Source organism: Canis lupus, chromosome 6 (genome assembly GCF_048164855.1).
Source record: "Canis lupus baileyi chromosome 6, mCanLup2.hap1, whole genome shotgun sequence".
Classification (NCBI taxonomy): Eukaryota; Metazoa; Chordata; class Mammalia; order Carnivora; family Canidae; genus Canis; species Canis lupus.
The window spans coordinates 63,732,834-63,746,561 of NC_132843.1; the positions used below are offsets into that span (position 1 = coordinate 63,732,834).

The 13,728-nt window shown below is 41.0% G+C and overlaps 1 protein-coding gene across 5 annotated transcripts in view; it reads right to left on the reverse strand.

The window, feature by feature from the left end:
* The window catches only part of C6H1orf21 (chromosome 6 C1orf21 homolog), a 215,420-nt gene that overhangs the window by 133,216 nt on the left and 68,476 nt on the right, over nucleotides 1–13,728 (reverse strand). For all 5 annotated transcript variants that reach the window (XM_072830914.1, XM_072830910.1, XM_072830911.1 and 2 more), the window contains one exon: nucleotides 5,364–5,583. In XM_072830914.1, coding sequence (XP_072687015.1) covers nucleotides 5,364–5,457 — 94 coding nt within the window. In that variant the 5' untranslated portion in view covers nucleotides 5,458–5,583. The remainder of the gene's footprint in view (nucleotides 1–5,363; nucleotides 5,584–13,728) is intronic.

Below are 13,728 nucleotides of genomic sequence, written 5' to 3' on the forward strand. Positions count from 1 at the left end.
AATTAATGAGATGAGACATATAAAGAAATAAACCAAATACGTAAGTATGTAAAAGGTATTCTGAGATGGCAGGAAAGAGATACTTTCTCAAAGTATTAGAAAAGCTTCATGCAAGTTTGGGTGAAGTTTGGGAGAACAGCAAGATTTAAAACAATGAAGACAGAAGAAAGGGCCCATGCCAAGCAGAAGTCATGGCGCACCAGAGGGCCCGGGAGTCAGGTGTGTCTGAGGTCACGGTGTGAGCTGTCCAACCTGGCAAAAGAGCAGGGGACATGAAGGACAGAGTCTGACAAGGCTGCCAAGGTGCGTATGAGCTATCTGAGAGGCCTTGCATGTTCACTAAGGATTTAGGGTTTTACTGGCTAAGCATTAGGTGCAACAGAAAGTTCTGGAGCAAGAGAATGAACATGCGCACTTAGAAAAACCTGACAGAATCTGAACACAGGGCAAGAAACCATCAGAATTAAGAGCTAACAACAACAGAAACCAAAGACATGAACAAACAACCAAGGGGGCTAATGAAGATCCATTCAGAGGACGATGTGCTATTCTGGGTTTGGGGCTGCGGTGGCAGCAGGGCAAGAGCTTCTGGGGAGAGCCACAAGACTCACAGGAGCTGGGAACTAGAAGACACAAAAGTCTCCAGTTTAAAGCCCTTTCAAGATTAAAGCCTGTATTATTGGAAGAACGTGGTGACCTTCAGGCAAATAGTAAAGTCAATGTAAGTAAAGGGCTTTCTCTCCTTTCAGTGGGCTGCAGAAGAGAGGAGGACCTCAGGTTTGATGTGTTAACTTTCCTAGTAAGGCCTGAATCTGTTCCCCTGCACCTACTTGAATAGTCTACGTGAATGGCTACTGAAAGAAATCCAATAAGCACTTGGCTTCCCTTAGAACTTGCTTAACTAGTGCATGATAACTTGAACCTATCAGTCACTCATTTTCTGCAAGCTGGTTTTGGCAGTCTGCTCAGCTGTCCTCCAACTGACCTCAGCAGATCTGCTGACCATTCTTCCTATCTGCCCTGACCACTGAGGGAAGGGAGGGAGCTTTCTGGTCTGGGTTTTACTTCTGAACAGGCTACATGTATGTGAGGCATAACTTTAGACCTGGAACTTTTTATGTTTCAGTATTTAAAAGGAAAGAAAGTCTACAGGTAAATGTCAGTGATAAAAGTCCCTTGTCAATGATCTCCTGAATTCCATGAAATCTAGGAGCCAGGATGCCCTTCTGTCACTTAATCCTCTATGGTGGAATATTCTACAGATACTCTGTCACACATATTTGGAGTGGTCAGTCTCCTAAATAACCACAACGTCATGGAGACCAAACTGCTTTATGAAAATGGAAATTACCATTTGTAAAAACACACTGTTTATCAACGCTCCCCAGCGTGTCCTTAGAAGCTATGAAATTAAATTCACACCTTTAGGAAAAGGATTGAAATGTGTGTGTGTGTACACACTCAGAGACACATACTTCAGAGCCATCCTCAAATATGCCATCCTTCACAGACTTTGTCAACTCTTCAACAACAAGCAGTAATAACATTTTTTAAACATTTAAAAACGACTTCTAAAAAGTGAATGAGGCAACTTTATTCAGTGAAAAACAGAGCAGTGATTTAGAAAGCAGACTGGAACTGTCCAGGTTTGAATATAACCTAGTCATGGCATTCTCACTGCCTCTCTCAGTGCCTGAGGTAACGAGTCTCCAAAGATGGCTCCCAACAATTCCTTAGACTCAACAGATGGAGACCTCTAGCTCTCTTGACTCTGGGATGGTCTTGAAACTTGCTTTTACCAACAGGATGAGCAAAACTGACATTCTTAGACTTTCAAAGGTAGGTCTTCAGAGGCCTGACAGTTTCTACTTCCTCTCTTAAAAACCAGCCACTTCGTGAAAAGTTTGACTTTCTAGCTGGAAAGAGAACCTTGGAGTCATCTTGGTTGCTTGAGCCCCGCTGAGCTCCTAGCTAAATGCTGCTATTTGGTTGAGCCCAGACAAAAAACGGCAGATAACCCTAGGCACCTCACAGAATTGTGATAAATAATAAATCAGTACTTGTTTTAAGCCACTAGTTGTGGAGCTCTTTGTTATAAGGTAGTAAGTTACTGAAACAATGGGTGACAGAGATATCAAGTGGTTAAAAGTGAGCCAAATCTGCTTAGTCACCTGTGACCATCTGTGATCATGCTAGGATTCTGAACACTTGCTCTGCCTGCAAACTAAAATGCAAGTGGAGAAACGCAGATATATAAACTCTCGCATTCAGTAACATCTAGATAATGGCACTGATGTTCACGCTGCACTGACAATTCTGCCCCCAGAACCCTGTGGGACTAAAAAAATATCTCCCTTGATGGGTTCAAGAAACTCTGGCCCTCCTTGTCTGCTTTATCTAACACCATGCCACAAACCCGCAAATGTTTATGTGAGAAAGAGTAACAAGATGATGAATGATGGAGTGAATAAAACTTCAGTATAAGTATTGGGAGACTGAAAAAAAGCTAACAGACTGCACTCGATGGCATGAATGGCATGGAGCCCTGCAGCCAGCAATGACTGGGCAGACTCAGGGTGGACTCAATTGTTAGCCCTCATTCTTGACCCTTCTCTGCATCCACACCCTTGTCACGAATGCATGGCCGTCAGATGTGTTTCTCCCGCCTTTGAGCACATTCATGTGACTTGATTTGGCTAGTAAAATGTGGGTGCAAGTGATGCTGTGCCAGCAATAAGCCCAAGGTTAAGAGGCATCTTGTGCATCGCTTGCACTTTTACCCTTCCGCAAAATAAGAGCATGCCACCTCCCCCCACCATGCCCCCTCCTGCAGCTCACTGGTCCCAGGAGGGAGATGAGAGAGAGACATGGAGCAGAGCCACTCCAGCTGACTCACCAACTCGTGATCAAGAAAGACACGCTCATTGTTGAATGCCATTGAGATCTTAAGGTTGTCCAATACCCAGCGATAGGTGACTAATACAAGGCTCCTTTATTAGATGCCAACATTTGCCAAATACATATGGTACTTTAGGATAATAGACAGTCTCCTCGCCTATAAAAGCTGAAACTAAATTACCAGCTGGATAGTTAGGTAGCCTCATTGCTGGGCAGTATATAAATACAATATACCAAATATCACTGATTTTTGGCTCTTACAGTCTATCTTTCTAAAGATTGTAATTTGGTATTCAAAGTTCTCTATAATTTAACCCTAGCTTAGTTTTCTAGCCAATTCTCTCTCACTTAAATTTTATATTTCATTGAAACTGGATCATCTATAATTCTCGAGTAAGTCTCACATTATCTCTAGCCTTTTTTTTTTTAGTTCCTCCCTGCACCCTTCATCCAACAAGTTTAGATTCTTCGGGTCCCCTAAGGCCAGTTTCAGATGTCACCTCTGTGAGAAATCTGCTCTGGTCCCACCTTTTAAGACAGCCTCTCCATCCCCCTAACTCTTACCTATGATGTATGTCTTTTCCTTTCCTGGTATTTGGCTTATTCTGCTTCATAACATTTCCTCATCCTCTTACTAAGTCCTAGAAAGGGAGGTTTACGTATTATTTACCTCTGTGCCCTCTGCGGCTTTTAGCAAAAGGTCTTGGCATACCAAGTACAGGCCAGTCAATACCTTTTTGCATTGAAGAATGAGTGACCAATGGGAGTCACCAGGGCACCGGGCAATGACACCGACAAAGCAACATGGATTCTGGAAGAGTCAGAGAGACCTGGGTCTGTGGCTTCATAGCCGGCCAACCTGGGACCAGTTCATCTCTCTGTGCTTCAGCTTCCAAATATGTAAAACTGGGATGGCACATCTTTCACAGGATTGTTGTGAAAATTCACCATAAAAATGAATGTAAATGTTTCTGCAGATTTGACATATGGTGGCAGCTCCATTAATGGTAGTCTTGTTTCAAAAACGATAATGACAACAGAGTATCATGTAGAAGTTAGTTTGAACAAATCCTCGATATGAGATTACAGTCTCTTAAAAGTGAAGTGTTTGAGGGTGACAGAATGATTCTAGTTCCAATGAACTAACTCTTTTCCCAGAAACTGGTCTCAGTGATCTGAATTTGAGTTTTATTTAGATGCTCACATGTGACTCTTCTCCACAGTCCTGAATTTTCTAGGCAGTCACGGCCAGAAGCAAATTTGTTCCAGGCAACACATACGTTTCCTTGAAATGACACAACACAAAATCCTCCTCTCATATATACTAGCTCCCTTTTAGCAGAGCATGAGTCTTCCCACAGCATCCCAATTCTCTACCAAGGATGGACACAACCATTACGATGGACCAAAATGCAGGAGGATTATTGGACAGTGACTGGACAAAGCCGCTTCAGTTGTTTACATGTAAACATTATTTCAATGTGGTTATTTAGCGAAGGAGAGGTACTTTTACGAACAGGAGTGCCAGGCATGGACCAAGTAGTGGGTTATTACTATTCAAGGAATTCAGCAGAATGGCTATATCTAGCTTCCTAACTGGAACTTTGGGCTAACTCATAGCCATGTGGCACCAGAGCAACACCTGATCTTCTAAGGAACAAACTCATGACCAGGCAAACTCAAAAGTCTGTAAATGGCCAGGTAGGTAACATTCATGATTGAACGGGACTAGATGAACTTTCCAGGGTAGGCTCAGTGGTTCCCTGGAGGCCACAGCCTGACGCAAGGGACCACTGCTACCTCAACCCACTGACTGTTGCCTCAGAGAATGCAGACTTGGTGTTGCCAGATTTTCTGAAGCAATTTGGGGTTTTATGTGAAGCATCCTGATTTTTAAATGCTGCCTGGCTTTTTATTTCATAATTCTCTGGGAGCCAAAGAAAATATTATTTGCAACCCATGTGGCCATGGGTTGGCAGGTTGTAATCTTTGCACTGGATAGTTTAAAGTCACTTTGAATCATCGTAAGTTAAAAGATGATTATTAAATTCATTGTATTTGTATTTTTTTTAACCTGAAAGTTTATAATTCACATGAAAAGTAACTATAAACCCTAAAAAAAACCTTACCTCTCATTTACAAATCCTTATTCACTCCACCTTTGAACCTCTGTGTGTGGCTGCTTGTCCTATGCACTATTTAAGTCCTACTAGTTATTTAAAACCTGATTTAAATGCTAGTTTCTATATAAAACCTCCATAATGCTCCTCAAAATCCTCTATGTATAAATTATTATGAAAATTGCCCCCACGGAAAATATCTGCATTGATTTCTAGCCATATCTCATCAGCCTGTTACCAGCAGCCCCCCAAAAAATATAACACCACTAACACTACAAATATTCACTCCTGAGAAAGTGAAAGGCCTGGGTCAACAGGTCAAGATTAAAGTTCAATGGCACTCACCACCAAACACATCTCCGTTCTGGTAGTTCTTCCCTTTCTGGGCTTCCTCTTCATTTTGAACAGTGGCAACATGCTTGGCAGAGGCACAGCCCATAGTCTCATTCGGTCAGCTTCAGCCGGGCTGAACTGCAAATCATCTCTACAGACACAGGGACATTTTTTTTTTCTTTAAACCCAAAGACAATCCACCTTCCTGCTGAGTTGGTCAAGATGTGTGCACCTGAAAGGACAGAAAGATAGAGATGAGAATGAGGGAAAACAAACCTGTATCTCCATGTGTCGTTGTGCTGTGTGTGATCAGCAATGCACTAGGATTCCGGTGTGACCCCTCCCCCCAATACTGGGGGAGCACCGGTGCTAAAGGAGGAAATGGCAACATGGCCCATTTTCTTCTGATTCTCACTCAAAGAGCAGGACCAAAGGCATGCCCCCTGCACAACACATGGCTGAACTTTTTGAAGGAGGTAACAAAAAACGCGTACTTGTTTGTTCAAATATATATTTGAACACTACTCTTTGCTATACATACAGTGCATATATGTTTGCTAATGTTCTGGAATCTCAAAAGCCTTCAGAGTAAAATAAAGGACATCCATGATATCAACAGCTCAAGAAACTGGGGAAAAATTCTCCATCTTCCCCCTCCTGCCTTGCAAGCCAGCTCTTCTCAGATCCTCGTTTTTTTCCAGGAGGAAGTGGCCTTCTTCCTCAGGCTGAAATACGGGCTAATTTATATAATTTCTAGTGGGTTCCGTAAGGAACTCCATATTTTATTTTACCTGAGGTGACAGTGTTTTGGAAGATAAAGGAAGGAGATGGGGGCAAGGATTCAAACTTATTGTTGTCCATTTTCTGCTTAGCTAGCTGAATGCTTTAAGGTTTGAAAAGATGCAGGAAAGTCAAGAGAAAACAAGGCAATTGCCCACCTCTTATCAGAGCCTTTGTACCTCTATTGGGCCACTAATAAAGACTGAAAGAGAATTTATGGATAAACCACAAAGGAGATAACTCTAGTTAACTTAGGTAAATATACATTCCTCACCCCACCCAAGGTCGCTCCCCAAATTCTCAGCGTTTGCTTTTTATTTATTTCATTCCCTTATCATCCTTTTCCAGCCATTCCAATCTTGTAGACAATTTATTACAGTCTCTAGGTGTTTCCTTTGGATATCTTCCCACTCCTTTTTCTCCATCCCTCCCACTGTAGTACAGGCCCTTACCTCCTCACACCCAAGCAGAGCAAAAGAAGTGTCAAGTCATGCACTTGATGCTATGGATTAGCACCTACATCCCCCTACTCACCTGCATCCCCCTACTTACCCCTCCCCTTTGTGAACAACTGATGTTTCTCAGACTCAGAAACAGTGCTACAGAAACTGAAACACAGCTGCAGGCCTCCTTCCTAGTGCTCTAAGGACACTCGTGGACATAGAAATCTAATCATTTAAGCCATAAATTCTCAGCAAAGGGGATTTTTCAAGTTAACTCAACACTGAAAGGTAATTCTAAATCAACCTCAAAAACAAACTCAGATAACAAAGGTAATGATCTTAAATGAAGCCAAGCAAATGCAAATTGCAATATCAACTCTATGGCTGTAACACTAGTCCTATCTTTGTATAGTTCTTCATACTATTTTCTAGCACTGATTCCATCAAATCAACTACAGGAAGTATAGGGTTAGTTGGTCAAGCTTTACCTAAAAGGAAGATTTTTTTATTCCCTAGATAGCTAATATTTGTAGTTTCTCTACAGGATTGGATAACCTCTTGTTAACATATGTTCATATTTTTAAAGCTATATGAAGGACACACTCACACAACACATTTAGCAGTAATGTCATTAAAGCTACAATATTTTGATTTGATGGTCTATCCATACTGATCTATATATAGCTCAGGGGCCTGATGGGGGAAATGTGCATTAGGGAGGCATTTTTTAAAAATCTACACAATGTAGTGTAGGAGTGCCATGATAGGTTTCACAGGAATCTGTGGCAATTAGAATTTAAAAAAAAAAAAAAACACAAAACAGATGAAATTATGACTGGGCAAAGGCAGGCATTCAAAGAGGAAGTAGTATTTTGTAGAGACTTAAAAGTTTGGTAGAAATCTGGATGGCTAAAAGGACAGTAACACTATCCAGACATAAGGAACTGCCTGAGTTAAGATAGGACGTGGAAGTGCACAAGTGAGAGCGTGCATGCGCGTGCATCCGTCCTCACCCTCGTTTGGTGAGAGGTGGGAACAGGGCAGGGCAGGGGACTGCTCCAGTGATGCTTTGTGAAGGGCTTAGAGGAGGCCTTGCTCACTTTATCCAACTTAAAGATGAGGACGTCTCTCTGGTGCAAATTTGAGCACACTCTGAGAGATATTAAATTAGTAGTGCAGAAACCCATCTGTCAACCTATCATGGTTTCTGAAGAAACATCACTGACATGTGAGACAAAAAGAATGAGAGATTGAATGCAGTTCCAAAGGTGGAAAAAGGAGAAGAATTCCTCTCCAACCAAGAGGCTGCCGAGGGTTGTTGAGGCTGCCGGGCATTCCAGGCCAGCACTTTCTCTGAGGCGGTGCCCCCACTCACTCCTGCCTCTAGCATCACCACGTAAGGTAACAGGTGTGGCCCCCAGAACCAAGTCCTCACTTTTCAAAAAGGAATGTGGGGGAAATAAGCTCACACATCCACAGGAAAGCAAACTGAAGTGGGAGGGGAAACCTCCCGCTCGCCTCTCCGACTCCATTGCCACCTCTTCAAAAAAGTGAAAATGGGAAGGAGAGTGGGACAGCCTGACAAAATCCCTTGAAGGGATCCAGGGGCAACTTGACAACTATCCTCTCTGGGAGTCTCTCTCGCTTTTCTCTTCCTTATTTCTAAATTCCTGTTAACAGCCTCATGCCACCTAAGAAGTTAATGTAAGAATCTAAGATGTGAATTATCCTTTGCTACTATCCCTGAAAAGCATGGTGTGGTGTTTCTTCAGGATTTTAAAAGTTGTGTTTGTATCAAAGACTCTTACTTGAATTTAAAAAGTTGAAATCACACGAAAATCAAACTGCAGCAGGCTAACAAATATAAAACATGTTAGAATGAATTTTAGGAGGACTTCTCTATTATTCAGGCATAAAGGTGAGGGGCATGTTAATAAGCAGATTAGACAATTCAAGTGATGATGAAGGAAGCTTCCATTTAATTATATTTTTAAAAAGGCACTAATGGTCGATAGGAGTTCTCTCCAAATCCTAAGTAGGTAGAGATTGTTTTTGAAAAACACACACACTAGATTATACAACAGTAATTTAATGAATGGTATTTTCAAGTCTTACAACTTCATCAGAATTTTAATATTTTCCTTAATATTTTCCGCAGGGAGCAGCAGGGGGAGAGGGAGACAGAGAATCTTAAGCAAGATCTATGCCCAGGGTGGGGCTCGATGTGGGGCTCGATCTCACAACCCAGAGATCATGACCTGAGCCGAAATCAAGAGTCAGATGATTAACCGACTGAGCTACTCAGGTGCCCCAATATTTTGCCCATTTTGAAGGTTATATTTATGAAGGCATTTAACAGGCAGAAGATACCTAATTTCATAAAGTTAACCACGGATCAGTAGGGAAAGCTTTTTACTACATCATCTGGATTCTGCACATAAACAATTATCCAATCATCCATTCATTTGATCAACAAACACTGTAAACTAACAAGTGTCTGGCAAGCATGGGGTACATAGAGATACGGGTACAAGATACGGTTTTCCTCCTTATTCCCACAGAGTATGAATACTTGGAGAGAAGATATCATTAGAAAGACCAGTTGCACACCAAGTGTCGTTTCAGCTACTGCAGGTCAAACCCAGGAAGAAAGGTGAGTTCACCCCACAGGCACTTGACTCAGAGAGGGAATGTCAAGAAAGGTCAGCCTTAAGGCCTGACCACAGATAAAGAATCATCTTTGAAACACCCCTCCAGTATATCTCTCTTTCATAGCCTCATGTAATGTCAAGGTTTCATTTCTATGGAAAATTCTCTCTTTGACTCGAGTCCCACAAAGACCTCAAACTGAGCAGACCCTCAGAAATGTACTCCCAATGTCTTGCCATGGTAATCTGCTCTAAACACTTCCCTTTGGTCTGTCCTCCTATCCCTCACAGAAACCCTAGCATTTTTTTTTAGCTTCCATCTTGTCTTTGGCTTTGCTCAGTTTCTCTTCGCCAACCCCCACACCCTCTATTCACACCCCTTCCTGAAACCACACCACTCAGAGAGGTAAGTCTGATGGTGCAGATGAACATGCCAAGACCATGAAGCTGGGTGGAGGGGAGTCTCGTTTTCACATACTGTTATTAACAGCATGCTATTTCCTAAGTCAGATCACAGTTTAAGAATTAAGCTGAAGTATCTCTTTGCTGTCTGATAGAATCTTCTAATAATACCAAATCCCACTGAGGATGGTTTTAGAAAACTAAATAATCTATATGATAGGATCATCAGTCACCTTTAAAATCACGAGATCCAATTAATTGCCATGGTTTTCTGTAAAAGTCTCCCCAAATGGTAGTATGGTTATATTATCCTGTACCATGAAACTAGACATAATCCCCATCCACAATGCTATATGCTAACTGACTTTGGGGACCACTTTTTTCTTTTCTTTTTAAAAAGATTTTATTTATTTATTTGACAGAGAGAAAGAGGCAGAGAGAGCACAAGTAGGCAGAGTGGCAAGCAGAGGGAGAGAGAGAAGCAGGCTCCCCACAGAGCAGAGAGCCCCCTGTGTGGGACCCTGGGATCATGACCCGAGCTAAAGGCAGACACCTGACCGACTGAGCCACCCAGGAACTCCTGGGACCATCTTTATAGGATATTTTTCCTTTGATAAAGTACATTTGCAAATTGGCGAGTCCAATTCAAAAATTTTAAAGAGGACTAAAACATGTATAGCCATGCATGTTTGTAATTCCTCTCCTTACACTATGGTTCAAGCTCTTTAGGTAATGCTTTAAGTATCACTACAGGAATTACTGTTAGAGAACACTCCACATTATAACACTAGAAAGTTCTTTTCTATATACAACGAAGCCTGTTGCCTTTCTATGAACACATATTCCATACATGGGATATATTTGTCCTTTTATAAGTAAAGATTACAGATTATTGTGGCTTTTTCCCCAATGCCAGTGATTTCTCTTTATTTGTATTTTATTGTTTTCTGCTTTATTAAGGTATAATTGACAAAACTGAAATATACTGCAAGTGTTCAAGCTCCATAAAGATGATCTAACACATAGGCTGTGAAAGGGATCCCACCACTGAATTAATTAACACATCTAGCACCTCTCATAGTTCTCTTTCTTCCTCCTTCCCTCCCTTCCTTCATTCCTTCTTTTCATAAGAACACTTAAGTTCTACTCTCTTGGCAACTTGCAACTATAAGATACAGTGTTAATCTACTACAGTCACCATGTTCTATATTAGATTCTCAGATCTTATTCATCTTATAACTGAAAGTTTGTATCCTTCTACCAACCTCTCCTTATTTCTCCCACTCCCACTCCCCTGTCCTTGGCAACCACCATTATACTGTTCCTGAGTTTGACTTATTTTATTTTTAGATTGCATATATAAGTGATACCACGCAGTATTTGTCTTTATTTTACTTAGCATAATGCTCTTTAGTTCATCTGTGTTGTTGCAAATGGCAATATTTCTTTCTTTTTTAAGGCTAATATTCCAGTGTGAGAGTGTGTGTGACATTTTCTTGATCCATTCATCTACTAATGGACACTTAGGTTGTATCCATACCTTGACTCTTTCAAATAATGATGCAATGAACATGGGGGTGCAGATATCTTTTTGAGATAGTGATTTTTGTTCTCTTTGAATATATATCCAAAAAAGTAGGATTGCTGATGGTCTTTCTCTTTAACTTTTTGAACTGGAAGCATAGTTTCATCAAAAAAACTAATCTGGGGGCACCTGGGTGGCTCAGTCAGTTAGGTGTCTGCCTTGGGCTCTGGGTGTGATCCTGGGGTCCTGGGATCGAGCCCTGCATCAGGCTCCCTGCTCATCAGGAAGTCTGCTTTCCCTTTCTCTCCCTCTCCCTGCTTGTGCTCTCTCTCTCAAATAAGTAAAATATTTTTTAAAAAAACAAACCCTATTCTTATAAAATTAGGAAGAAAAAATATACAAATTCTGTTTGAGAAAAACCAAAGAGATATCTGACCTTTTTCCAAAAGAGGAAAAACATGGGAAAATATTTCTATTGACATAATATTATGGATAATTTAACTTTCCATCAATCAGTTAAAGTCTTTTTCATTTTGGATGAAAAAGCCAAAAATATTATAGACAGTTTCCTTGTCAAGAAAGATACTTCTAAAAAATGAATTAAAAGTGAAAAGCTCCATAAAGAAATCCTAGGCCAGAAAGAACATGAATGTACCACATGCAGCTTGGAGGATTGGAGAGAAATCAAATTCTGATTGAAAGGGTATACAGAGAGCTATGAAGTCAGCAGTTAAGAAAAGGATATAGCCACATTATTAATAGATCAGGAGCAAAGTACCCCTTTTTTCCCTCTGATTAAAAAGGGAAATCAAGACAAGGCAACATCTAAAAACTCCTTTCTTTTATTAAAGAAAGAGCCAACATCTAAGCTCCATAAAGAAAATATATATATATAAATAACTAATCAGTCTGTTTGCCCATCTGCTCTGCTTTGCTATAATGAGCGTTAATACAGCAACCCACTGGGTGGGGGGGGGCAGCCTAAAAGTGATTTCTAATCTTCAAGCTTTGGTATCCTTGGGCTTCTGTTAACACCATTTCACATTTCATTGTGGATGTTAAAAATAATACATAAAGAGATGTCACATTTGACATGAGGGTAATCTGGGAAAGTCAAATCTTCTTACCAGCAATTGCTGGCATCACAGAAGATATTCGTTCCTCATCTCACACTCATTTGGTGGCACGACAATCAACAATATGCCATTAACTCCAAAGAAACAGGAATTTGGATGTCTGCTTTCTTTACGGGAAAATTCTCACTTCCATAAATAATAATTGTGTGGAGGTGTATCAAAAACGTTAACGATAATGAGTCCTGTGCAAGATGACACACTTCTGCAGGACCTGGGCAGTGAAGTGTGGGGGTAAGGAGGCAAGGCAGCAAGAGCAACACAGCTGGAATGAGAATCCCAGCTCTGGTCTCGCACCACACACATGCCTGCCTCAGGACCTAGGCTGGGCTTCATCTCTCTGAGCCTTTCTCCTTGATTCCATGATCTACCTGAACATACGTCTGAGGGATGCTCAGGATGAAACTGCCACTTACAAAAAGGCCATTTGTTTTGTTTTTATCTAGAGTCAATTTATTTACAAACTTTGTTTTCAAAATTTACCCAGTTAGGATATCCTTGCAAGTCTGAAACCTGCAAAATTTTGAGAAGCCCTACGAAGTCTGTGATTATTACCAATGATATTTGGGCCTGAGGGTGTTGATTTCAATTTTATATAAAGTGGAAAAATAAACAAAGCTTAGCTCTCTTATGTCCTCCTCTCTATCCTGCCTTTAATGAATAAAAATAAATTTTAAAAACATTTCTTGTAGGGAGCAAGCTTAAAAAAAAAAAAGCTTGTAGAATAATTGTTCATCATCTAAGGATTAACAGGTTTGGTGCCTTTATCCTACACCTGAAAATTCCACTCATGTGTCACCTGTGTATGTTCACACAGTTCATGCATGGCTGATACTATTTCTGGGAAGCCGAGAGAGGAAAAGAGCAGATCCTGATTAAAGTTATCCACTCACACTAGGGTGAACCTAAGCAGAATTACGCTGTTTCTAAATTTGCTCCTCAGTGAGCAAGGCCAATAGCAGATAATCCAGGACTCAGGGGTTCTCTTTCTTCCTTCCATATTTAAGACTCAGAATACCAAGGGTATGTGCAGGAAGTTGCCAACCTGTGTCACTGGGAACCTTCTGTACCATGCCACCCATGGCTGGGATCACAACAGCTGTGTTGCTTGTTCACCATGTCACTTGAACCAAATCTGTGTGATTTCCTTGTCTGTATCCTAAGAATAACAATAGCAGCTCCCTCTCTTTTTTTGGATTGTTCTGGAAATCTAGGTAGGTAATGAAATGCTTGGAAAAGCACTTATAAATGCGAGGTGATATTCTTCGAAGCATACTTTGCTATGCCAGGTGCAGGACATTACTATTTAGGCACACTGGGTGGAATCGGTTTGCCCAGAGGGTTCCTATAGGTGGCCCCGGAAAAATGAGAGAGAACAGATGATAAGGGAAAGATTAAAAAAAAAAAAATCAAGAAATAACTAGAAAGTGAAAGTTCAAATTACTA